The following is a 25867-nucleotide window of genomic DNA, read 5'->3' as shown; positions in this document are numbered from 1 at the left end:
TTCTTTCAAACATAGTACGTTTACTAACTAGGCACCCTGACCGACAACGCCCCGGTGAGTCGGAAGCTACTCCTTTACTCAATCGATACTGCATATTTAGCGGTATCGCTGGCCACGGTCGTACCATCCATTTTGTACCTAAAATCCTAATACTCTATAACCCTTTTAGGATGTTACGACGTCACTCGTGGTTTCAACACTGGTATATTGTGTTTCTTTGACGTAATGTAATGTATTAGCCCCTTGCTATTAAACTTGTTCGTAAAATTTAAAGAAGTTATTTTATGTTTAGGAATTTTCATCCATTACATAATTATTACAAATACAAAAGATATTTTGTTAAGAGGTGTTCATTAGTAAAACAAGGAAGAACTCAATATCAATTATTATTTCGTCAAAGGAAACACAAGAATATGGTGTGAAACCACGAAGTGACCGGTCGTGAACATCCTAAAAAAGAGGTTTAATGTATAAAGCGTTATTAGATTGAGATTACAAATGTCAGACCGACTCCCATGATATTTCGTCTCCTCATCTAGTCGCAGATCGATCCCCTGATATTTTGTCCCTCATCCTGATCAGGTTTAAAGGAGTACGATATAGGTTATCCGCTCCAACTCACGCTTCCGTAGGGTGAGCCTTTTAAAAACAAAATCGGTTTTGGTCTAATCGGAGTTTCGCTTAGGTGAGATTCGACTAACTCTCCGGCTGCTGTTTGCGGCTGAGGTAGCTTGTACCCTTTTCCGCTTTCTTCTTTTTCTTCTTCTCTTCTTCTTCTTCTTCTTCTTCTTCTTCTTCTTTCTAAAACAAATGGATGGGTGGTCAGGCAATACGCGTAAATATAATGTATCGATGAGTAAAAGGAGTGCTCCCGACGTCACCCGGGGCATTGCCGGTCAGTGCCTTAGTTAGTAACGTACTAAATTTTAAAAAATGGGCGCCCCTTAGCTTGGGCCCAGAGGGCGCACGTTCCGTCTCGCGTCACTGGTGATGGCCGGTACCCCTCAAAAAAAAAATAGAGAGAAACAAAGATCAGCATTGTACAAAGTAAATAATAAAAGGTCCCATATAAAAATCTCAAGAGAAAAAAATTCCGAAACTGTCTACCCTTGACATTGACGTACCAGAATAGCAGGGCTTTTTAGCTTCTCTCTTCCTTCCTGTCCTATCCTCTTTCGTCGGCAAGGCTCTCGCTTGTAGTAGGGTAGTCCTATTTTAGGCGGGCCCCACCCTTAGCTTGTGCCTGGATCGCGAATGGTTCCGTCTGCGTGATGGTTGATTCGATTGATATCGACCCCGCCGGGAATCGAACCCGGGTCTCCCGCGTGCAAGGCGAGTGCAGTGACCACTACGCCATGGGAGCTGACGTTCCCCGATTATTACACCTAGATGAATTTTTTGACTTGACTTTGACTCGAACCAACAACCTCCAGATCCTTTGAGGGTTTGAGGCCAACTGGTTTTGGCTAAAATAAAATTTTCCGAGTGGGATGCCCTTCGCACTCAACCTTCGCTATTGATATAGATCTAAAGTCCAACGCGTTAACGACTTATTTTATAGAAAACAACAAAACCCTTCATTATTATTTACCTCCGTCATGGAGCCAGTCTCCTTCTCAAGTATGCGACCGGTAATGGTATGCGGACAATTCTCCAGACTACCGTACGTCATCTCCAGCATGCGCACGTTAACCGCGTGCAAGAACAACTGCTGCCCGTCCATCGCTGCGGAAGAAAATGACGGACGCGTTAAAAAAATGTGTCGTATCCTTTGTAAGTATTCATTGTTAAACATACCTAACTTGAGTAAATATTACTGAGGACAAAGGTCCATATTTGCCAGCCTAGTTAGCTTGGTGGGTAGCGCGTCTGCCTCGTAAGCGCTAGGTCGCGGGTTCGATTCCCGCCCGGGGCGCATTTTATCCTGAACGGATGTTCGTTCTCGGAACGGCTGGCTTTCTCCTATCCTGTCTTCCCTCTCTCTTCGATTTCGGGACGATAAGACCTTGGCAGTTACAGTTCCCTCTGTCAAACCTCATCTCCAGCATGCGCACGTTAACCGCGTGCAAGAACAACTGCTGCCCGTCCATCGCTGCGGAAGAAAATGACGGACGCGTTAAAAAATTGTGTCGTATCCTTTGTAAGTAAGTATTCATTGTTGTGTTGTTGTTATCTAATGCTTGAGATTGACTATTATGTCATTTTTCTCCTTGCGAAAGGTCCATATTTGCCAGCCTAGTTAGCTTGGTGGGTAGCGCGACTGCATTGTAAGCGCTAGGTCGCGGGTTCGATTCCCGCCCGGGGCGCATTTTATCCTGAACGGATAATGTTCGTTCTCGGAACGGCTGGCTTTCTCCTATCCGGTCTTCCCTCTCTCTTTGATTTTGGGATGATAAGACCTTGCCTCTATCCCCTTAAATCCCCCCCATAAACCCCTTAAAAAAAGGTCCATATTTACCTTGATAGAAATAGAAGTAGCGATGTGGAACGCCGGACGAAGTTGAGTGTGAGGGAGGACCTATGTCCAAATCTTCAGCGCGGATACTTGTGGTTCTGTGTGCAGGGGCCCCCGTGCTCCCTAGATCCTCACTACTAACACTCTCATAGCGACTCCGAGTGTTTGAATCTGTACAAATAAGACAACAAAAAATCAGCAACCTCCGTGGCCGAGTGGGTATCACACTAGGCTTGCACGTTGGAGGTCCCGGGTTCGATTCCCGACGGAGTCGAAGTTTTTTTCGGCTCTGTGCGTAGAGTTCGGGGTGAATTCAGACTCGTGAGGACAATTGAGTAGCTACTTTAATAGAGTAGCGACCAATGGCGGCATTACGAGAGTAAAAAGATTACTGAAATAGGGAAATTGATTGCAAAGAAGGGCACTTAGTAATTCTGTGATATTCACAAAAAGTTGTGAAAAAGCTCTACTTTGACACAAATTAATTGAGAGAAATAAGAGAACAAAATATGTAGATCTAATACACTTGTGAGCAAAAAATTCAGGGCAAAATGATCCCTAGTTCAAATTTTCGGAGTCCCCCTAAATACGGCCATGATGGGAAAACATCTTCTTTTTTTCGCCTTTTCCCGTGTACAGACGGGGTCGGCGTTTGTCGTCAGCCTCTCAATCAGCCCTAACTAGGGTGATAGCTCTGGGCTGACATTTGGTTTTGGCTACAAATTTTACGAGTGGAAGCCCTTCGCACTCAACCTTTGCTATTTCTTTAGCAAAGGGAAATTCAGGCTGGTATACTCACTGTTTAAAGTTCTCCAGCCAGATTAAGCTGGTCTACTCCCTATTTAAGGTCCCCCAGCCAGGCAGTGATTATTATTTTTTCTTTTTTCGAGGGCAAACCAGGAGTGGAAAAAGCCCTGACTACATCCGGTATCGAAATTTGAATCTAATGGGGTTTTTATTTTGATTCCCGATTTGTTCTTAGAAAATGAAAAATAATCATTTGCCCGCACCTCGGAATTATCCATTATTAAAAGCCTATCAAACTCGTCATCAATCGATAGCTGTGAATCAAAGGCTAATAATAGGAACGATATGAAACTTGGTGTACCTTCCTAAAAGAAGACATACTTTGCAATGGCACCAAAATTTGGACTTCATACCAAGAAGAAGTATCCGAGTACATGAACTTATCAAACGGCCCGTGTACATTATAAAAGATGAAAATGTTTACCATAACTAGTACTCAGTAGATCACATGTTTGATCCTCAATGCCTTCTGCTTCATCTAACTCCACACCAGTAGTTGTCGAGTTGGTATTGTGCTCTCCAGACTTATCAGAACCCACATATTGAGTAACGTCAATTGCATTCATAGCACTCTCCAGAATCTTACCTAATAACAATAGACATACGCACTACTGTTAGAATCACAGAAGATAAAATTGTCAGAACAAAATGCCATGGACCTGAGGTGTTTCCTCCTCAGTCGACGCGAAATTCACCTTTTCAAGTGAACTTCTAGCGAAATGGGCAGGGGCACCATCATGTTGGTAGATCATTTGTCTTCTTCTAGCTAAGGGGACATCCTCTAACAATACCGGCAATGTTTCCCTCAGAAATGTGACATTACACTTCTTCTGTAAGACGAGCAGGAAGAAGATAAGGACCAACTAAATTATCGCCAACAATATCAGCCCACACATTTACACTAAATCGCCACTGATTGTGGAGATTTTGAAAGGCATGGGGATTTTCAACACTCCAAATGTGAGAATTGTGGATATTGTTTCAAAGGCTGGATCTTGATTTGCTTGTTGTAGGTACCACCTTGCAAAATTAAGTCTAGGTTCATAGTCTTGTGGGAGTAATGTTTTTCGCGTTTTTTGCCAAACATTTTGTTGTATCTCCGGTTTCGTTCGTTCGATTTCGACGATCTTGATGTCTAATGAAAGGCAACAAAACAGACAAGTTTTTCCTGATGAGAACCAGATTTCTATGGGGGAAAAGTTTCGAGTTATTCAAGCGGAAAGTTGGTCAAAAAATCTCAAAAACTGAAACTTTGGAGAGAATCACTCCTAAAAATAGGTAAGTTTGTATTTTTTGCATATTAATATGATTGTTCTAGATGTCAAATTTTGTGCAAATTTCAAAAATGAAAACCGTTTCTTTCTACGACAAGTAGAAAAAAAGTTATTCAACTTTTTCTGAGGGTGCCTCTCATTTTCCCCAAAACACACAAAATGGCGGTTATCTAGAGAACCGATCGAAACCGCTCATGCATATGGGAATGATTATTGTTGGAAATGATCCCATATATCTACTGTAGGCCGTTGTCCCTATAATTCTGGACCACCCTGTATAAATTGGATAAGGAATGAGTCGCAACACTACAAAGAAGAGAAGAAGAACTTGCTTTCAAATCGTGTTTCTGATCGTTGGAATAACCAAACTTATCAGCTCTTCACATCATGGAACAAGTGGATTTGTATAAGCTTAACTCATCCCTTGGGGCAGTGTACGCCTACATCTAAGCCTCAAAATAGGCTTTTGGGTGTGGAGTTAAGCTACGGAACAAGTAACTAATCAGCTACAAGTAATCAAGGTTTGAAAAAATCTCATTCGTACAGCCGAAATCGAAGAGAGAAGGAAGACAGGATAGGAGAAAGCCAGCCGTTCCGAGAACGAACATTATCCCATCAGCATAAAATCCGCCCCTGGCGGGAATCGAATCCGCGGCCTAGCGCTTACAAGGCAGACGCGCTACCAACTAAGCTAACTGGCTTAACTCATCCCTTGGGGCAGTGGCCCCTACATCTAAGCCTCAAAATAGGCTTTTGGGTGTGGAGTTTAGCTACGGAACAAGTAACTAATTAGCTACAAGTAATCAAGGTTTGAAAAAATCTCATTCGTACAGCAAGGATCAGACACAGATAAAATCGCTTTTCGGGATTCAGTTCAAGTCATGATTCCCGGTCAAAGATATTCCTACTCCACTTCCCCATATATAAAAAGATTATTGAAATAGGGAAATTGATTGCAAAGAAGGGCACTTAGTAATGCTGTGATATTCACAAGAAGATGTGAAAAAGCTCTACTTTGACACAAATTAATTGAGAGAAATAAGAGAACAAAATAGATCTAATGCACTTGTGAGCAAAAAATTCGGGGCAAAATGATCACTAAAGTCCAAACTTTCGGAGTCCCCCTAAATACGGCCATAGTGGTAAAATTCTATCTTTTTTTTCATTTCGGAATAGGTAAACTGCTTCAGCTTCAACACTCTCCAATCTTTAACATTTCTATTGCAGACACTTTAGATGTCATTTACCTATCCCACAAAATTAGAGAGAAATGCTCAACAGCAGGTTGCCTCATGGACAAAGGATAACACATGATTTTTGAAAAGGTAAATCTCAAAATGGCGGTGTTGTTTTATCTGAAATAAAAAAAAATACGCCTTTTCATGTTTACATTTTCCTCTCTTCCCATTGGCTGACTCATATCGTGCCGCTGTTATCAGTTCGCCAGCCATTCCGAGAACGAACCTTATCCCACCAGAATAAAATCCGCCCCGGGCGGGAATCGAACCCGCGGCCTATCGCTTACAAGGCAGACGCACTACCAATCAAGCTAACTAGGCTGGTAGGGTTGTTTCTAATCATACTACTATTGGTATTACTTACTCTCACAGCATCATCGTTATGTACAGTCTTGATGAGTTTGCCAGGTAGTTCTAGTTGTACACTGAAGATAGGAGCTATGGCCGGATAGTCAAGGTTGATGGCAATGTATGCGTTACATTTGGCTGCAAACACAGAAATAAAATAAATGTTGTTTTTATCTAATGCTTAAGATTGACTATTATGTCATTTTTCTGAAAAATAAAAATAAATAAATGGCGTTTCTTTGCGGTTTTTTTTTTTTTTTTTTTTTTTTTTTTTCAAGTAAAATTCGATCTTATGTATTTTACAGGGGTTCTATCATTTCCTTTTTCAATTCTTCCGTTTTGTGTATATAAGATAGCTAGTTAATTAATATTGTTCCTCAAAAAATTTGGACCAAATAAAGCAATATGATCATACCTGACACATTCATAAGCATATCGGTTGGATGAAAGTCCCACTGTGCCACCGGGCTGACCACCGTCGAGCCTCGCTCTCTCTTCATCAGCTGAAATGTCACCTCCTCGTTCACCGCCCGGGCACGCTTGATCACCGAACGGAAACTCTTCAAATCGCCCAGATGTACGGCTTCGTAACAGATGGGACACTTGCGCCAAGACTTGTCACTCAGTGCAAGGTAGTGCAGAATACATGGCCAGCAGAAGCAATGACCACAGCGAGTCATCTGTGGTGCTCGGGGGAGATCCAGACAGATTGGACATTTGATGTCTTCGTTACCTGATAGAAATAATGGTTAGAGGGTGTAAGAAAACTATTCACATTTTATTGTTCAAGGTTATTCACATGGATAAAATAAAATGAAAAACTGGGATGATTTAATTTGGTTCTTTATGAAGATTGATCAATCAGAATGCTTTAGAGTTTAAAATGAACTTGGTTTAACACTTGGATTACACATTCTGAATGACTGAAATGTCAAAAATCAACCAATTGCTTAGGTAACCCATGAGTTTATTTTATTAAATTTTTATTTTGAACATTTTAAATTACAATTAGGTAAATACAATAAATTGAAAAATAGAGACAAAAAAGGGGGCTATTGATAATACCTAAAATTTATATTGAGGGAACAATACCTGTGACAAGCATGAATGTATGTCAAGCATGATTCATACATCCCTGTTCACTTACCAAATCCTCGGATCTGTTGAATGTACTCCCACTTGACCAGCTGGTCGGGATCTCCCAAATGAATGCCATAGTCTTCTCCAAGACGCACGACAAACTGACAGTTTGCCTGCAGGAATTGCTCCTTGTTGTATTTGTGCTTGTGAACCGACGCCAGAGACTGCATGAGGAAGTTGTTGTATCCCATGCTGTAGTCCGTACCGCGGGACTGCGACCTGTTCCCATAGCTGCTCCTTCCTGTGAAATTCAACACAAGTTTGGGGAATTATTCAGAAGCCACAACAATGACAAAGAAAGCTCCTTTTTCGGTTTAACTTAACCCTATAATGACATTGGTCACTGCTCATTTGTTAAAGCTCCTTTTGTAGCAATTTTCCATTGGCCTGTCTTCTGAACAAGTACCTTTTTCTTTATTTCTTCAATTTCAAATGGACATAGTTGGACCAATAAATGGCACTAACTAGAATAACTTCTGTTCCAGAAAGGAAATTCCCATTCCCTCTTCAAGAAAACAGATATTCCCCATTTTCCTCAAGCTCTGTATTTTTTCTAGTATCAAGTGGGTCACATTTCAGCCTTTGGTAATTATTCACAAGTCATGACAATGGAAACGAGAGCATGTTTAACCTAACACTGATCACTGTTCATTTGTGACAGCTTCTTGGTAGCAATTTTTCCTTGTTGTAGCTTTTGAAATAGTACCCAGCTTTTTCAGGGTCAGAGGACATTACAGGATTGGAATGAACCATCAATTTTAATGCAACATAAATATTAAATAGGAAAAGGCTAGGAGGAAGAAGAAGAAGATAAAAAAAGTGAGACACTCATCAGGGTACTAAAAAAAATTACTTATCATACTAATTTTATCATAAGAATACATAAGATTATCATACTGTTGATTACAGGCTATGGCTCACTACCGCCACCACCCAAATATGATGCAACACAAGCTATCAATACACAACCAGGATATTACGGTGCTACGTATCAGTTTCCTGTACAACAGGAGATCATAATTGTAGGAGGATGTCCTATTTGTAGAGTAAGTGCTTTTCTTCTTTCAACAATGTCACCTTGAATATTCTGTTAGGGAATTTTTGCTCTTCTCATTTTAACTGATTTTGTAATTTCAATTTTATGTACCTACAGTAGGTAATAGGTATTGCCTGTTCTTTTTTTCTTCTTTTTTTCAGATAGGATATCATAATTATTATACCCGCTTTACTTACTCAATAATTAAAGTATTCAGTATTCTCAGAGTGTGAAGAAAACAATCAAGTATCTTTATAATAAGACCAAAATTACACTTGGTAATTCTTAATAATTAATTAAGTATCTCTTTATAAAACATCTTCTGTTTTCAGATAGGCAAAGTGGAAGAGTACTACTCGTGTTTGGGTCTGTTCTGTGCTGTGTTCTGCTTTCCGTTTGGTCTCATCCCCTGTCTGTTGCTCAAGGATAAAATCTGCACCAACTGTGGCACCCATCTCAATTGAAACATACCTTCCAATCTTCCATGAGTACCAAAGTAATCTTGAAAAGGAATTGATTTGTTTCTTACAAAATAGTCTTCCTTGGGCTGAATAATGAATATTTTATGTTGGAATGTACATTAAAAAAAAAAAAGAAAGAAAAAAACATGAGCCTAGTTAGCTTGGTTGGTAGCACGTCTGCCTTGTAAGTGCTAGGCCGCGGGTTCGATTCCCGCCCGGCGCGGATTTTATCCTTAACAGATAATGTTCGTTGTCAAAACGGCTGGCTTTCTCCTATCCTGTCTTATTTCTCTCTTCGATTTTGGGACGATAAGACCTTAGCAGTTACAATTCCCTCTATCAAACCTCTTCAAGAAAATAATATGAGTTATGACTTATGAACCTTAGATTTGTTGTGAATCTGACACTGTTGTTCCCTTTTTAAATATTCCACTCTAAATGGAAACGGACGTACCCAAAACCTACTAGAAAAACAAAGATTTCGCAAAATAATAAGAAAAATAAACGGAGCAGAAAAGTACGATGTGCACAGTTCGAAAGCTGAACTCGGAATCAGTCGATATTTTCTTAGTCGGATAATTGCAAACTTTATGAAAGGGGTTTATTTTTTTTTTTTCGACGGGAGGTTCGTGTTTATCTGAGAGTTGTATCTTCAGTATATCTTGTTCTGCTGGGATATTATTTACAGGCTCCCCCATCCCAGCGCCCACATTTCGTCGTCTGGCGTTATTTTGTATGTCTTCCAATTTTTTCACCCCCTCAAGTGTCAGACTCGGATACGCGAGGATCGCTGGCCTTGTGAGAACTTGGTTATGTTTAACGTGCATATTTTCCGATGAACCTGATTATCAGCTTTGGTAAGGATTTTCTGGAGACCACCAAACTTCCAATCTAGCATACGTACCTATGTTGTAACAGATCTGAATGACTGGAAATTTCATTCCAAGAGGAATTTGTATTAAAAAGCGGTGCCTCCCGTGATAATCTCGAGGAATTTAAAAAAGAAACTCGCACTCTGCTGGAAGGTGGAGGCAATGTAAACATGGAACCAAATGGAAATGAACACTTGAGAAAAAGTATTGGGGATCCTGAAAGGAGTGTAAGGGAATTTGAGAAATTTAGCTTAAACGATGATGTACAATTTGTACAGACTGTACACATTCAAGCTACACAAAAGTCTTTCTTCCCTTTCTTCAAGTCAGAAGTTTCGGTGACATGATTATCCATTCTACATATTATCTCTTCAACGTTTATTGACACTACGATATCGTGAAGAAAATTGTTCTGTCTCTAAAAGAGCGTCCACACTATTGTCAGGCGATGTCGATTAGTGTGGATAATGCTTGCTTAATAATAGTTAGACCCATGGGCTAAGATCAAATTATAATAGACGTACAAAAGGAAATTTGTCTACATTTATTGTATGTCCAAGTGTGCTCGCAGATATTATCCCGTCTCCTCTCTTCAATCCAGGGATTCCACGGTCTGCCCCTTCCGCGGGCATTGCTTCCGCCCAGATAAATATTTGAAATTTCAATTTCACCCGAAATTTGTTTTCAGTCGTTTGATTTTATTTTAATTGGATTTTAATTTCGTTACAATGCATACCGCAGTGCCAAAGCCGTACCTAATAGGACTCCTACATAGTGTCCTATTTACTATTATAGAAAACGTATTTTCCTCGCTAAAGAAACATGCTGTGTTAGACCCAGAAGAATAAACAGAACAAGGAAAGGAAGACAAACAAGAAGAAAGACAAGGAGGAGAAGAGATGCGCTATAGAAGACTTAGAAAACACGGAAGTAAAAATAATAAGGAAAACCGGGACCCTTATAAACATAAATATAAGGCGCCCTGAAAAGGATGGCTTGAAAATACAAGCAAAGAAAAAAAGGGGTGACAAGAAGTACACTTTGTGCTATATTGGGTTTCAATGACGGGGAGAGTATGTCAAAGTAAATGACACATGGGAACTGCCAAATACTTCATTTACAACATTTCATTCGAAACAGAGAAACTCTCAAAAGAACATTTTAAACTGACAAATTCCATCATGTTCGAAAATTTAATTTCGGCAGCGGCGGAAGACAAGGGGGGCAGATTTTTAAACGATTTTTTTTTTTTTTTTTTTTAAGAGGTTTGACAGAGGGAGCTGTAACTGCTATGGTCTTATCGTCCCGAAATCGAAGAAAGAAGGAAGACAGAATAGGAGGTAGGAGGAAAGCCAGCCATTTGAGATGCGCAGGCAAAAGACGAAGTAATTTGAATAAAACTCACATAAATTAAGATTTAAGAAGAAGAATACACAGAGAACATCAACACAACACAGAAGGTAGGAGAAGTTCCGCGAATGCAAACATTGGTAACCTCGGTGCCTCCCGTGATAATCTCGAGGAATTTAAAAAAGAAACTCGCACTCTGCTGGAAGGTGGAGGCAATGTAAACATGGAACCAAATAGAAATGAACACTTGAACACTTGAGAAAAAGTATTGGGGATCCTGAAAGGAGTGTAAGGGAATTTGAGAAATTCTGCTTAAACGATGATGTACAAATTGTACACACTATACACATTCAAGCTATACAAAAGTCTTCCTTGCCTTTCTTCAAGTCAGAAGTTTCGGTGGTATGATTATCCCATTCTTTTATCTCTTCAGCATTTATTGACACCACGATAACATCTAAAAAATTGTTTTGTTTCTAAAGCAGCGTCCACAACTCCACACTATGTTCAGGCGATGTCGATTAGTGTGGATAATGCTTGCTTAATAATAGTTAGACCCATGGGCTGAGATCAAATTATAATAGATGTACAAAAGGAAATTTGTCTACATTTATTGTATGTCCAAGAGTGTGCTCGCAGATATTATCCCGTCTCCTCTCTTCAATCCAGGGATTCCACGGTCTGCCCCTTCCGCGGGCACTGCTTCCGCCCAGATAAATATTTGAAATTTCAATTTCACCCGAAATTTGTTTTCGGTCGTTTGATTTTATTTTAATTGGATTTTAATTTCGTTACAATGCATACCGCAGTACCAAAGCCGTACCTAATAGGACTCCTACATAGTGTCCTATTTATGACATCGGACCGGAATTGGTCCATTGACCGTTGAGTGAACGGCTTGTAATGTTCTTACACTGTGGTATGATCACACATAGGTTCTTTACTTTCCTACAAAATGTATAATGGAGATTTCATTGAGCACAACTCTTTTGTTGGCGATGGCGTTCAGTTTTTTCTCTCCCACTTTCATTTGATTTGAATCGTTTGGGGTTAGTGTGGCTGCTACACCTACCTTTGCATATTAGAATACACCTACGCGATTCCTGCTTTCAACAGGGGGATATATTGTTCTACGCTTCGTATGCAATTAAAAGCGTCATTTTACTGTCCCATTCGTCAATTAATTTAAATCCTAAGGCTGGATTCAAAGAGGCCAGTTGGTAGTCCAGCTACTGACCTAATACAAATACAACTGACGTCCAGTAGGATTTCAGTCCAGCTAGTCAGAATCAATTTGATTTGCAGGTATCTGTACAGAAGAAGTAACAACAAACAAAAGGAGGAAAATTAAACAAAAATATAAATCGGTTTACTTGGAAGCAAAGTTATTGCAAGAACGTAGCCGATATCAAAAACAAGTCGAGATGAAAACAACATTGTTTTGAAAAAAAAAAAAGAAAGGAATTCTCGGGAATCTTTCAAGCACCAGGTAGCTGACAGCTAACCTTTTTGTTAGCCTTTTGGTGTTTTTATTATTTTTTTATTTGTTTAATTTACCGTAGTTTTAAGTTAGGGACTTGCTGTAATAATGGGTAGCCCCCGTGAATTGAAATAAAATTAAAATTAAATTAAAAAAATTAAAAAAAATTTAACAATATGTCGGGAACGGTATAAGCTAGAGACTTGAAATTTGATATGTAGATCACAAATGTGACAAGGATGCAGCACAAAACGTTTGGTTGAGATGGTTGCTGCGCTTGGCGGTATTTTGACCGCTTTTGGACAGATTTCGACCGTTTTTTTTGGCCAAAACCGTTTTTTGAGATGGTTGCTGCGCTTGGCGGTATTTTGACCGCTTTTGGACAGATTTCGACCGTTTTTTGGCGGTTTTCAGCTATAGCTACAAAAGGTATTTTGTGGACAGATTTCGACCGTTTTTTGGCGGTTTTCAGCTATAGCGACAAAACGGTTAGAGATATTGTAAAAGTTAGGGTAAAAGAATAAGCATCATTCAATAGGATAAGGAAAGTCGTGTGATGTTCACACCAGATTTTTTAATGATTGCCTAGGCCCTAGGGCACTATTCTCTACTACTTACCTGTGCAAAAGATGATGTGCTGTGAGGAATAGGGTGCAGGGAAGGTTCCATACTGAGTGCACCCAGAGCCATGGTGAGAGGAGACTCAGGTCGGCGAGGACTAGAAGCCCGGCTAGACTCGGTAGAGGCTGACGTGGATAGAGACGATGCAATGCCTGAACAGAGAAATTCGAACGTGATTATGCTGATTAATGAAAACGGCGTAGAAATTCGAACGTGATTATGCTGATTAATGAAAACGGCGTAGAAATTCGAACGTGATTATTATGCTGATTAATTAAAACGGCGTAGAAATTCGAACGTGATTATGCTGTTTAATGAAAACGGCGTAATGTTGAACGCCCTTCTTTAGGAGCCTGCCTTTTTTAAAATGAAAAATTTGGTAATTTTTCATTTGTAATTTTTTCTTCAAAGAAGAAGATTGAAGAGATTTGATAGAGGGAACTGTAACGACTAACGTCCTATTATCCCGAAATCGAAGAGAGGAAGACAGGACAGGAGAAAGCCAGCCGTTCCGAGAACGAGAATTATCCGTTTAGGATAAAATCCGACCTGGGGCGGGAATCGAACCCGCGGCTTAGCACTTCCAAGGCACGATTTTAATCAAAAACATATTTTCTCAACAATCCAGAAATGTTTATGTCATAGATTTCATTTTGAAAATTGCTCAACATTGGAAATGTTTATCTGGCAACAATTATTGTGCAACTCTTGGGAGTTGGGACACAAATGTTTTCAGTGAGGTGGGTACAAGGCATAATTTACTTGATCTAAAATCTAAAGGGCAAGGAAAACCTAGGCTCTTGAAAAATTGAGTGTGCCTGAAGGCATGTGATGTGTTTCAATCCACTCGAGCCCGATGAAATTAACGTGCCCGTAAAAGTTACGTACCGCCGCTATTTTACAAAAAGTCCCTAATATGTCTTCTTCTTCTTCTTCTTCTTCTTCTTCTTCTTCTTCTTCTTCTTCTTCTTCTTCTTCCTTGAAGTAATGTGAAAGTGGTTCCAAAGTACATTTTTTTATATATAAAAATAAATAAAAAAAATACTTTTTTAAATAAGAATAAAAAAAAAATGTCTTCTTCCTAGTTCTCACCTCCTACTCCACACTCCGGGAACTGATGGCGACTTTCAATGTGCAGATTCCCCCGTCTCCTGCCTGTTGCTACCTGCACACCACTCCCTCCGCCTCTCATCTGTACATACTCTGCTTCCTCTATACGGGCAGACCGGCGCTTATCCTCACGCGCTCGCTTTAGCCGACGCCGCTCCCTGGACGCCAGCTGATCTGAGGAAACAATACAATGTCGTCAGACAGAAAAGGAGAAACAGGAATCGCATTCATATTTAATTTCAGACGGCAGACGTAGGTAAATGTAGCAACAACAACAAAAAAATTGTAAAGTTAGCTAACTTCACGATCAGTGGATGTAAGGAGCAAAACTCCAACTTGGTCTTCGTTGAAAGAGCACTGAAATCGTCACATTGTCAGTGAGTGTTCAACATATCAGAAAGCACAGAAACGTGTGCAATCTTAGGATTGTTGGAGAAAAATCAAAGTTTTCAAGAGTTTCAAGGGATTTTTGGGACCGTCTAAAAAGAACACATCTAAATACCGAATGAAATTTTTAGATATAAATGATAGGTTGGTGTTTATGAAAATTTTTCGGGACGATAAGACCATAGCAGTTACAGTTCCCTCTGTCAAACCTCTTAAAAAAAAAAAAAATATTCTCCAAAAATATTTAGAGAAAAAAAAAATCCAAAAATAACACCCAAAAATCTCATAATATTCAAAAGTCTAAAAGATATATAAAAACAACATTCACTTCGTACAAGCAATGTTAGTCGAATCCACCGTGGCGGCAGATACTCTTGAACATTTTGTCATGCATGTAGAAAGCTAAACATATTACATACATATGGAAAGGAAAGCTAAACATAACAGATACATAATATGGAAAGCTACACCGTAAACATATTACCTAGATACATATGGAAACGTCAACTGGAGCTTTACGTGGCTGGAAAATCTACACGGGAATTTTTCATTCGTAGCGGATGGGAAAACTCTTGTATTGCCTGGACTAAAAACAAATACATATTATATCCGCTACGGACGATAAAACTCTTGTATCGCCTGGACTAGAAACGAATCGGTAATATCCCGCAAGAATGAATTCTGGATCAGGATAGGGAGGTTTTCTTTGAGGGATGTGATTGCGTTAATGTCAACAGAGACGAAAAATCTAGAGAATGTGTGAACGAATTCAATTGTCTTTTTCCTACAACTGTTAGATAGGCAGGTTTTAGTAGTGATTGCGTTTACTATCAACGTGAAGTAGCGAATTCAATCATGCTTTTGCTGCTTTAAATACAGAGGGGGGGGGGCGTATTTTGACACATTTTAATATCCCACAGCTTCCGTACAGTGGAAATCGAGATTAACAGAGTCAACCCCTGTGGTTAGCGTGGTGGACTTTGAATCTGAAGGTTGCTGGTTCATAGCTTAATTATTTTTGTTTTAAAAAGATGAGTGTTTCACCGCCGTTTTTATTTCGTAGCAATGAAACAACTGCTACATTGGACGCATGTGGTCTGTGTCGTAGCATGCCCATCCCGTAGTATGCCTCTCATCAGATGGGCGAGAAGAGGCACAATACTCCCCATTTAGGTGCTGGGTCAACACGAGAACACCAGAAAGTAACCCGTTGAAATATTTGCAATCGAAAAACGAGTACAAATTTTTTGTCGATGATGGGATTCGAACCCGGGACCTTCTGCATGGCAAGCAAGCGCGTTAACACTGGACTAACCGTGCCCCCAAACATATCAAGAGTAGAACGTATCCAGGGTTTATACCCTTTTCCGGGAATGAATTTCCATGAGTTTTCCAGAAAATTAGGGGGCGGAGGTACTTGAAAATCAGTAAGAATACCCTTCATTATTATCATCCAAAAATGTCGGCCTATAAAAGTGGTGAGATCAAAAAATTAAGGCCAAGTTTGCATCCCCAGTTTTTTTTTTGTGTATGCTGAAATGTTGAACCTCATTTCCTTCAACCTTCCCTCAATTTCAACTTGGCATTGTTTTTCCTTCTCAGATAAATATTAACACGAAAACAAAAGAAAAAACAAGGCCAAGTTGAAATTGAGATAAGGTTGAGGGAATTGAGATTCAGCATTTTCAGCAGGCAAGAAAAACTGGGAATGCAGACTTGGCCTTAATTTTCTGATCTCACCACTTTTATAGGCCGACATTTTTGGATAGGAACTTGGGCCTTTTTTTCCCCCACATTTGTGTTTTTGTGGGGTTGTCTTACCTCGAAATCTCTCCACAGTATCATCAGATATGAGGGGCGGCGCGAGGGCTATCTCCGCCACTTCGAACTGACAGGTGACCGGCAAATGTTGCAAATACCGTAGTCTATGCCGCAACTCCTACAAACAATAAAATACCACGTTACTAAATTCTCCTAAAAACAACAATAAAAAGAAAAAAAAAAAACAAGTTCCAAAATTCTCCTGAAAACAACAATGAAATACCAAGTTCCTAAATTCTTAAATCAACTACCTAATGAATTAAAAGATATTGAAAAGAAAAATACGAAGAAAAGAGAACCTTTCAGCCAGCCTAGTTAGCTTAGTTGGTAGTGCGTCTGCCTTGTAAGCGCTAGGCCGTGGGTTCGATTCCCACCCGGGGCGGATTTTATCCTGATGGGATGATGTTCGCTCTCGGAACGGCTGGCTTTCTCCTATCCTGTCTTCCTTCTCTCTTCGATTTTCGGGACGATAAGACCATAGCAGTTAAGTTCCCTCTGTCAAAGCTCTTAAAAAAAGAGAACTCTAAAAATATACCCTGGAAAATAATAATGAAACATGATTACGACTAGAAACAAAGAGAGATAAAAAAAAACTCCCATGGCGTAGTGGTCACTGCGCTCGCCTTGCACGCGGGAGACCCGGGTTCGATTCCCGGCGGGGTCAAAAAAATTTTAATCATGCAAATGATTGATTCCGTGACTGGCCGTTACGGGGCCCACTCAGCCTCGTGAGGAAAATGAGTAGCTATGTAATATAAATGCGCATAGCGACTGGTGGTAGGTAAACAATCTTCTTCTTCTTCTTCTTCTTCTTCTTCTTCTTCTTCTTCTTCTTGTCTTCTTCTTCGCCTTTTCCCATGTTCAGATGGAGTCGGCGTTTGTCGTCGGCCTCTCAATCAGCTTTAGAGTGATCGCTTTGAGGCTAACTGGTAAATTTGAATCTAATGGGGTTTTTATTTTGATTCCCGATTTGTTCTTAGAAAATGAAAAATAATCATTTGCCCGCACCTCGGAATTATCCATTATTAAAAGCCTATCAAACTCGTCATCAATCGATAGCTGTGAATATCTTGTTATTTTGAGTTTTTGACAGGCTTTTATGTGGGAAAGAACTTCCCTCCTTTTTTGTAAAAATTGACACTTTGTTGAAACTGAGAAGTTGAAATCTTTCTGAGAAGTTTTCTCGTCTTACTCACAAGTCTAGAATGTCGGGAAATGAGAAAGAAAGAGAGAGAGATTGGCAGCAAGCAATGTGGCCTGCAATGCCTGTATTCAAGCTTGATAAAAACATATTGAAAGGTAAAAATTAGGATAAAAAAGGTACCTCTTCTTTCTGTGAACTAAGTATAATACGAAAATGAAAAATAATCATTTGCCCGCACCTCGGAATTATCCATTATTAAAAGCCTATCAAACTCGTCATCAATCGATAGCTGTGAATCAAAGGCTAATAATAGGAACGATATGAAACTTGGTGTACCTTCCTAAAAGAAGACATACTTTGCAATGGCACCAAAATTTGGACTTCATACCAAGAAGAAGTATCCGAGTACATGAACTTATCAAACGGCCCGTGTACATTATAAAAGATGAAAATGTTTACCATAACTAGTACTCAGTAGATCACATGTTTGATCCTCAATGCCTTCTGCTTCATCTAACTCCACACCAGTAGTTGTCGAGTTGGTATTGTGCTCTCCAGACTTATCAGAACCCACATATTGAGTAACGTCAATTGCATTCATAGCACTCTCCAGAATCTTACCTAATAACAATAGACATACGCACTACTGTTAGAATCACAGAAGATAAAATTGTCAGAACAAAATGCCATGGACCTGAGGTGTTTCCTCCTCAGTCGACGCGAAATTCACCTTTTCAAGTGAAGTTATATACGAGAAGAATTCAGCTCTATGCTTAATGTGAAAGAATTACTTAGTATCTAATATATAAAAATGAACGTGTGTGTGTGTGTGTGTGTGTGTGTGTGTGTGTGTGTGTGTGTGTGTGTGTTTGTTCGAACTTTATGCCTGGCCAAACCGCTCATCCGATTGCTATGAAACTTTGTGAATTTATTGCTTGCACTCCCATGAATTTTGACCGCTTTTGGACAGATTTCGACCGTTTTTTGGCGGTTTTCAGCTATAGCGACAAAACGGTTAGAGATATTGTAAAAGTTAGAGTAAAAGAACACTCAAATAAGCATCATTCAATAGGATAAGGAAAGTCGTGTGATGTTCACACCAGATTTTTTTTTTTTTTTTTTTTTTTTACTTACTGTTGTCAGTGGAATCCTTTGTTTCACCCCCTACATTATCATTTCCATAAACACTGTTGTTAGATATTGCAGAGGTGGCTTGAGGGTGAATTGTGTCTTCTGCTTCAAGTTGATGTTTATCTTGTGTAGCATTGGTTTCTTCTGCTGCCAGACTAGTGCCTGGCTGCCCCATCTGAAATAGAAAACAAGTTATTTTCTTCACCATAGCCAGCCTAGTTGGTAGTGCGTCTGCCTTGTAAGCGTTAGGCTGTGGGTTCGATTCCCGCCCGAGGCGGATTTTATCCTGATGGGATATTGTTCGTTCTCGGAACGGCTGGCTTTCTCATATCCTGTCTTCCTTCTCTCTTCGATTTTGGGACGATAAGACCATAGCAGTTACAGTTCCCTCTGTCAAACCTCTTAAAAAAAAAAAAAAATCTTCACCAAGTTTTTCCTAAAGTCCCAAATATTGCATGTGTGGGATTAGTAAAACGTGTTTTGGCACTAAAAACTGACCATTGAAAATTTGACCCGATTACATTACTTTCCTTCCTATAGGATAAGGAAAGTAAAAAAAGACTAGTTAAAATTGCTTGATAAAATAGCTGTGAAAAGAAGTGTAAGTGCAGATCAAGTTGTATTTACCTCCACCAGCTCCGTAACTCGACGGTGGTGCATACTGGAAGTTGAGCAAGTGATTCAAACTCTGCTTCTTACTCCCCGGAGAATAAAGTGATCCAAGCTCAGGCTCATCTTCGTACAGGTTTATCTGTGAGAAATAAAAAGCAAACAAACTTGAACCTTGGGAAAAATGGTAACACATAAATAGGTACAGTACAGAGTGAAGCGGAGAGCAAAGAGCATTTAAATAGAACTTTTTGCTCTCAGTTCTTTGCGGTTTGAAGACGTCACTTCCCTCTGTCGTTGTTTTCCTTTACTAGCTCGATTCTTCTTCTTCTTCTTCGCCTTTTCCCATGTTCAGATGGGGTCGGCTGGGGTTTGTCGTCGGCCTCTCAATCAGCTTTAGAGTGATCGCTTTGAGGCTAACTGGTTTTGGCTAAAACAAAATTTTCCGAGTGGGATGCCCTTCGCACTCAACCTTCGCTATTGATATAGCGTGAGGAAATTTGGACTAGTCTACTCCCTGTTTATAGTCCCCTAGCTAGACGCTGATCTACTCTCTGTTTATAGTCCCTCAGCCAGACTGTAAACATTAGGAGTTAGATTATTGCGACATATGTATTTGGAAAAATCCTACAATGCTGCAGTGAGCACCAAAGTTGTGGTATAAGAACACAAAGAAACTGCATTTATTATTAACTATACTCAAGAAGGAACAAAATGATTACTTGTGAGATTGTTTTATAGAAAACAATAAACATTATTAATACTTACCTACTTTTAAGGAATTTGTAATTGTATTAAGCAAATTTAAAATGCTTGTCAAATATCGTTCCCCTTTTTTTTTTTTTTTAAAAAAAAAAAAAAAAAAAAAAAAAAAATAGGCAAGGTCTTTTACTATGAACTATTCTCACACTTGTATGCATCAAATATAGGAGACCTTGTTTTGACTGCTGGGGTAAAGGGACTTTTCAGAACTATCTAGACAGTTTATCTAATAAATAAAACTGTGAAGAGTAAAAGTTATTTGTGTTCTTCTTTTCAAGATGAATCTTCACAAAGTTACGTCAGAATCTATCAAAAATGTGTGTGTTCAAACTTTATGCCTGGCCAAACTGCTCATCTTATTGCTATGAAAATTTGTCAACTTATTGCTTGCACTCCCGTGAAAATTATAGGCTATTTTCCAGTTTGTTTTTGTTAAGCTACGCTGAGCAAGACAACTAAATGGATGAGTGACATGAATGGCCATACTTTAAGGATTTACTAGCAGAAATCCAGAGCAAAGCGACAGGTTTTGGCTAGTTCCATATAAAAAAAAGACCAGGTATTTTTATTCATGACTTCAATCAACCTCCAACCTCCAGTGACAATATTGTTTTTTTTCCCTCCAAAATCAATTTCTTCTCCCTCCTTTTTTCCCCTCAACTCTTCAATCCATTGTCAGGAACTGAGTATGGAACCATTTTGGAGTATGGAACTCAAAATTCACATTAGTTACCTTGGGACCCTCCTTTCCACCTGCAAAGCTGCCTCGAGGCTTGGGCCTCTTGTCAAATGATTTGAATTTCTGAGGCATCGGCTTATTACGACCAGATGTCTCATTTTTAGGAACCGACCCAGCAGGTTCTCTCCTCCTTGATTGTTTAGGAATTTGCTTGTTGGTTGCAGCATCTGGGAAATAAGAATACATTACATAATTAGGTAATTATCTTTGTTGTATTGTGCTCGATTGATGAGAGATACACCTCTTTATTTGAATACCTAAACACTTTGTCCACTTTTTTTTTAGAGTGACAAGCTCTTTGATGCTCTGGATGCTCATGCATTTCCCTTTAGAATGGCCAGAGAAATCCAAGTAATTGAGGGGCGTGCAGCAAGAAGGGCAAATCTAGCAAAATTGCATTTTCAGGAAATCGCATTTAAAGTTTTTCCTACTAATTACAAAATTGTTTGTTTACAAAAGGATTTTTTCATGTAACTTTGTGAAAAGTCAAGATATTAAGATAATTTTTTCTGTGCTGTGTAGAGAACAAAATTCCGCGTCAAATAAGCCTGTGTACGCAAAAAGGGCTCGACTTTCAGCTGCCTCGAGGCTTGGGCCTCTTGTCAAATGATTTGAATTTCTGAGGCATCGGCTTATTACGACCAGATGTCTCATTTTTAGGAACTGACCCAGCAGGTTCTCTTCTCCTTGATTGTTTAGGAATTTGCTTGTTGGTTGCAGCATCTGGGAAATAAGGATACATTACATCATTAGGTAATTGTCTTTGTTGTATTGTGCTCAATTGATGAGAGATACACTTATTTATTTGAATACCTAAACACTTTGTCCACTTTTTTTTTTTAGAGTGACAAGCTCTTTGATGCTCTGGATGCTCATGCATTTCCCTTTAGAATGGCCAGAGAAATCCAAGTAATTGAGGGGCATGCAGCAAGAAGGGCAAATCTAGCAAAATTGCGTTTTCAGGAAATCACATTTAAAGTTTTTCCTGCTAATTACAAAATTGTTTGTTTACAAAAGGATTTTTTCGTGTAACTTTGTGAAAAATCAAGATATCGAGATAATTTTTTCTGTGCTGTGTAGAGAACAAAATTCCGCGTCAAATAAGCCTGTGTACACAAAAAGGGCTAAAGTCAACTTTTGACCTTCTTGCTGCGCGCCCCTCAATTACTGATTAGGAGGTTTTTTTTCCCCCCGAAACTAGCAACTGAGGTCCCCTTGGAATTTTTCTGATAAGGCAGCCATCATTAGATTCTATCAGAGATCCCCCTCCCCCCTTACCTTGAGATTTCTTTGACTCAGGCACATTTCCTTTGTTCAAAGACTGAGTGGAGCGGTTCTTCTTGTCCATGGTGTGGTCGTCTAACATTTACCAATCTAGCAAGGGAAAATTCGTCCCCGAAAGGAGATAAAATCACTATTTTGTAGGCACACATCTTCAGTAGGCCATGTTTGATCACAACAAAAGAAAAAGTTATTTTTCTTCTAAGATATCACTTGTGTAACAAGACGGAGGGTACGAGCGGAAAGAACAGAAACTCTAGAAGCGTTGAGTGAGTAAATCACTCACTGTGCGCCGTCGAAATCGACAGAAATTTGGTAAAAAACTTCGAAAATGAAGTCGCCCTAAAGCGACGAGCTGCGACGTAAAATAAAAATAAATTTTGGATTTTGGAAAAGTGAAAAAACAAGATGGAGGAATCAGCTAGCACTTCTGCCTTGTAAGTTGGACTGATTTTTTGAGCGTATTTTTTTAACGATTACAAAAAAAAACGCAAGACGCAAATTTTATCTTTTCTTTTCATTTCGGATTAGGTAAACTGCTTCAGCTTCAACTCTATGGCCTCAACACTCTCCAATCTTTAACATTTCTATTGCAGACACTGTAGATGTCATTTACCTATCCCACAAAATTAGAGAGAAATGCTCAAAGCAGGTTGCCTCATGGAAAAAGGATACCAAATGGCGGTGTTGTTTTTTCAGGATATCTGAAATAAAAAAATACGCCTTTTCATGTTTACATTTTCCTCTCTTCCCATTGGCTGACTCATATCGTGCCGCTGTTATCAGTTTATTGTTATCTTATCAGTGTTTTTTCTCCAAAATGTGTCACAATATAAACTACATTTACCTTTTTACCTATCTTTATTTGCTGAATATTAACAAGTTCTAGAACTTCTAGGAATCTTCTAATCAAGTGCTAGAGATTGAGAAGAAGTTAGTTCACCTGAAATTTTAGCTCTTAATACATATCTATCAAAATCACTTTTTAACTCAAATCATTTTTGTTCATTGGCAGGTAAGTATACTTTCAGTTTACCTAAACTAAAAGGGTGCATAAAGAATCCAAGTACAAGGTTCACTTGTCCATTGTTGTATTGGTTTTTATTTACCAACTCCTAGGCTTGAGCAAGGAAGAAAAAGTAAAATAACTTCCCCATGTAAAATAAAATATATAGAGTTACAGTTACCTTCAACTAATATTGCGGTATGTGCCTACCTGACACAAATTATGGTGATTGAAGTAAGGTGCTTTCAAAATAACACACCCATGATTTTTTTCCCATTTCCAGGGTCACCATTATTCAAGCATTTTCCCCCTGTTCATCATATTCATATTGTGAACAGAGTGCGTAAGATCTCACAATAACCGTGCACCTACTAGAAGCAACTGACAAACGGTGAGGTAACACAATGGCCAAATCAAACACCAAGGATGATAGAAATGATTTGCCTCCTCCGTACACACCACAACCTTTGTATCCCCAGCAAGTACCCATCGGTAAGGAAGATATTCTGTCCAGAAAGAACTTTGATAATTTGCAAAATGCATGATGTAATATTGTGTAACCATTAGAATATTTAATGCAGTTGATGTTCTCATGATGATTCAGCACCCTAAATGGGAAGTGAATAGGTGATATTGTGTCTTTCTATTTCTGAATCACTTGTAAAAAAGGTTAAAGATTGGAGAGTGTTGAAGCTGAAGCAGTTTACCTATTCCGAAATGAAAAAAAGATAGAATTTGCGTCTTTGCGTTTTTTTTTTTGTGGAATCGTTGTTAAAAAATACGCTCAAAAAATCAGTCCAAAGAGAAATGAACATTTATCAGCTGATTCCTCCATCTCCATCTTGTTTTTTCACTTTTCCAAAATCCAAAATTTATTTTTATTTTACGTCGCAGCTCGTCGCTTTAGGGCGACTTCATTTTCGAAGTTTTTTACCAAATTTCTGTCGATTTCGACGGCGCACAGTGAGTGATTTACTCACTCAACGCTTCTAGAGTTTCTGTTCTTTCCGCTCGTACCCTCCGTCTTGTTACACAAGTGATATCTTAGAAGAAAAATAACTTTTTCTTTTGTTGTGATCAAACATGGCCTACTGAAGATGTGTGCCTACAAAATAGTGATTTTATCTCCTTTCGGGGACGAATTTTCCCTTGCTAGATTGGTAAATGTTAGACGACCACACCATGGACAAGAAGAACCGCTCCACTCAGTCTTTGAACAAAGGGTGCTCGGGACATTTGATGTGACGTCATCGCCTACGGGAGCGTATGCCGTGACGTCAAAGTTTACGATTTACCGGTATTTTTTAAATCGCTTTATCTCGGGATCTAGAAGTCGTAGAAAAAAAAAAGAAAAATTCCGTTGGTCCTCATTTTTCCTGCTTCATGGCTTTGAAACATCACCCAAGTAAGCGCAACTGATCTATTATTGTGCAACTCTTGGGAGTTGGGACACAAATGTTTTCAGTGGGGTGGGTCAGTGGGTGGGTATAAGGCATAATTTACTTGATCTAAAGGGCAAGGAAAACCAATAGCCTCTTGAAAAATTGAGTGTGCCTGAAGGCATGTGATGTGTTCCAATCCACTCGACCCCGATGAAATTAACGTGCCCGTAAAAGCTACGTACCGCCGCTATTTTGCAAAAAGTCCCTAATATGTAATATGTCTTCTTCTTCTTCTTCTGAGTGTTTCACCACTGTTAATATTTCGTAGCAATGAAATAAATGCTACATTAGATGCATGTGGTCTGTGCCATAGCATGCCCATCCCATACAAGGACCTTTTTTCACGTTTTTCAGTTCAGATCACTAGACTTTTCCAAGAATGTCAACAGTCGAACTTTAACTTTTAAATTACCTTTCCAAAAATATCTGCTTTTCTCTTATTCAACAACTCGAGGGCTCTCTCCGTAAAGCATAGGGTGGGACATTGCTCTCGACCTAATTCTTCCAGGAGAAGAGTCAACTCTATCTCTTCACTTTGTATAATATCCAGAATATCGTCTACGGAAGCTGTCAGGAGCTTCGCATAGGTAGTGTCCAATTGTGTCTCTGTGAAAATAGAAGTTCAAATGTAAACAGTCTCAACTGAGGAGTTGCTAAAGTATTGAGGAGCATATCCACTATCCTCTACTGAAACACATTTTTTTCTCCCTATGCACTCTCAGTATAAACTATACATTTACCTTTTTACTTATCTTTATTTGCTGAATAATGAATATTAACAAGTTCTAGAACTTCTAGGAATCTTCTAATCAAGTGCTAGAGATTGATAAGAAGTTAGTTCACCTGAAATTTAAGCTACTATAATTATAGGCTCTTACATATATCTATCAAAATCACTTTTTAGCTCAAATCATTTTTGTTCATTGGCAGGTAAGTTTCAGTTTACCTTAACTAAACAGGTACATCAAGAATCCAAGTACAAAGTTCACTTGTCCATTGTTGTATTCGTTTTTATTTACCAACTCCTAGGCTTGAGTGAGGAAGAAAAAGTAAAATAACTTGCCCATGTAAAATAATTATATAGTGTTACCTTCAACTAATATTGAGGTATGTGCCTACCTGATGCAAATTATGGTGATTGAAGTAAGGTGCTTTCAAAATAACACACCCATGATTTTTTTCCCATTTCCAGGGTCACCACTATTCAAGAATTTTCCCTCTGTTCATCATATTCATATTGTGAACAGAGTGTGTAAGATCTCACAATAATTGTGTACCTACTAGAAGCAACTGACAAACGGTGAGGTAACACAATGGCCGAATCAAACACCAAGGATGATAGAAATGATTTGC

The 25867-nt window shown here is 39.1% G+C and overlaps 3 protein-coding genes and 2 long non-coding RNA genes across 5 annotated transcripts in view; 3 read left to right on the top strand and 2 right to left on the bottom strand.

Annotated features, from left to right (window-relative positions):
• The window catches only part of LOC103518837 (RING finger protein 10), a 36925-nt gene extending 14467 nt beyond the window's left edge, over positions 1-22458 (bottom strand). Inside the window, exons 1-10 of the mRNA XM_026830526.1 lie at positions 22064-22458; positions 21365-21508; positions 20780-20952; positions 19303-19426; positions 7270-7503; positions 6525-6855; positions 6139-6199; positions 3687-3843; positions 2459-2626; positions 1592-1725 (exon numbers count right to left, since the gene is read on the bottom strand). Coding sequence (XP_026686327.1) covers positions 1592-1725; positions 2459-2626; positions 3687-3843; positions 6139-6199; positions 6525-6855; positions 7270-7503; positions 19303-19426; positions 20780-20952; positions 21365-21508; positions 22064-22151 — 1614 coding nt within the window. The 5' untranslated portion in view covers positions 22152-22458. The remainder of the gene's footprint in view (positions 1-1591; positions 1726-2458; positions 2627-3686; positions 3844-6138; positions 6200-6524; positions 6856-7269; positions 7504-19302; positions 19427-20779; positions 20953-21364; positions 21509-22063) is intronic.
• On the top strand, positions 7871-8896 carry LOC113471401 (brain protein I3). Its single transcript, XM_026830525.1, has 4 exons — positions 7871-7882; positions 7924-7930; positions 8064-8308; positions 8631-8896. Exons 1-4 carry the CDS (start codon positions 7871-7873, stop codon positions 8760-8762), a joined length of 396 nt encoding a protein of 131 aa, XP_026686326.1. The 3' UTR covers positions 8763-8896.
• On the bottom strand, positions 17966-25148 carry LOC108253624. Its single transcript, XM_017447950.2, has 3 exons — positions 24927-25148; positions 18679-18850; positions 17966-18165 (listed from the first exon to the last, which is right to left on the bottom strand). Exons 2-3 carry the CDS (start codon positions 18848-18850, stop codon positions 17981-17983), a joined length of 357 nt encoding a protein of 118 aa, XP_017303439.1. The 5' UTR covers positions 24927-25148; the 3' UTR covers positions 17966-17980.
• On the top strand, positions 22839-23560 carry LOC113471396. The gene is made up of 2 exons (XR_003394116.1): positions 22839-23081; positions 23356-23560. It is a non-coding gene; the product is annotated as an uncharacterized LOC113471396 (long non-coding RNA).
• A 70-nt stretch (positions 25149-25218) lies between the features above and the next one.
• On the top strand, positions 25219-25848 carry LOC113471398. The gene is made up of 2 exons (XR_003394117.1): positions 25219-25444; positions 25707-25848. It is a non-coding gene; the product is annotated as an uncharacterized LOC113471398 (long non-coding RNA).
• Positions 25849-25867: the final 19 nt, after the last annotated feature.

The sequence above is a fragment of the Diaphorina citri genome, unplaced genomic scaffold (genome assembly GCF_000475195.1).
Source record: "Diaphorina citri unplaced genomic scaffold, Diaci psyllid genome assembly version 1.1 scaffold2380, whole genome shotgun sequence".
Classification (NCBI taxonomy): Eukaryota; Metazoa; Arthropoda; class Insecta; order Hemiptera; family Psyllidae; genus Diaphorina; species Diaphorina citri.
This window is presented reverse-complemented; position numbering and strand designations above follow the sequence as displayed.

What these genes read in the sequence shown, in the direction of transcription:
- LOC113471401 (XM_026830525.1), top strand. An exon ending in GAGGATGTCCTATTTGTAGA is followed by an intron (nt 8,309 to 8,630) that starts GTAAGTGCTTTT and finishes TTCTGTTTTCAG; the next exon opens with ATAGGCAAAGTGGAAGAGTA.
- LOC108253624 (XM_017447950.2), bottom strand. Translation starts at nt 18,850, where the DNA reads ATGGGGCAGCCAGGCACTAGTCTGGCAGCAGAAGAAACCAATGCTACA. An exon ending in AAAGGATTCCACTGACAACA is followed by an intron (nt 18,166 to 18,678) that starts GTAAGTAAAAAA and finishes TATTGTTATTAG; the next exon opens with GTAAGATTCTGGAGAGTGCT.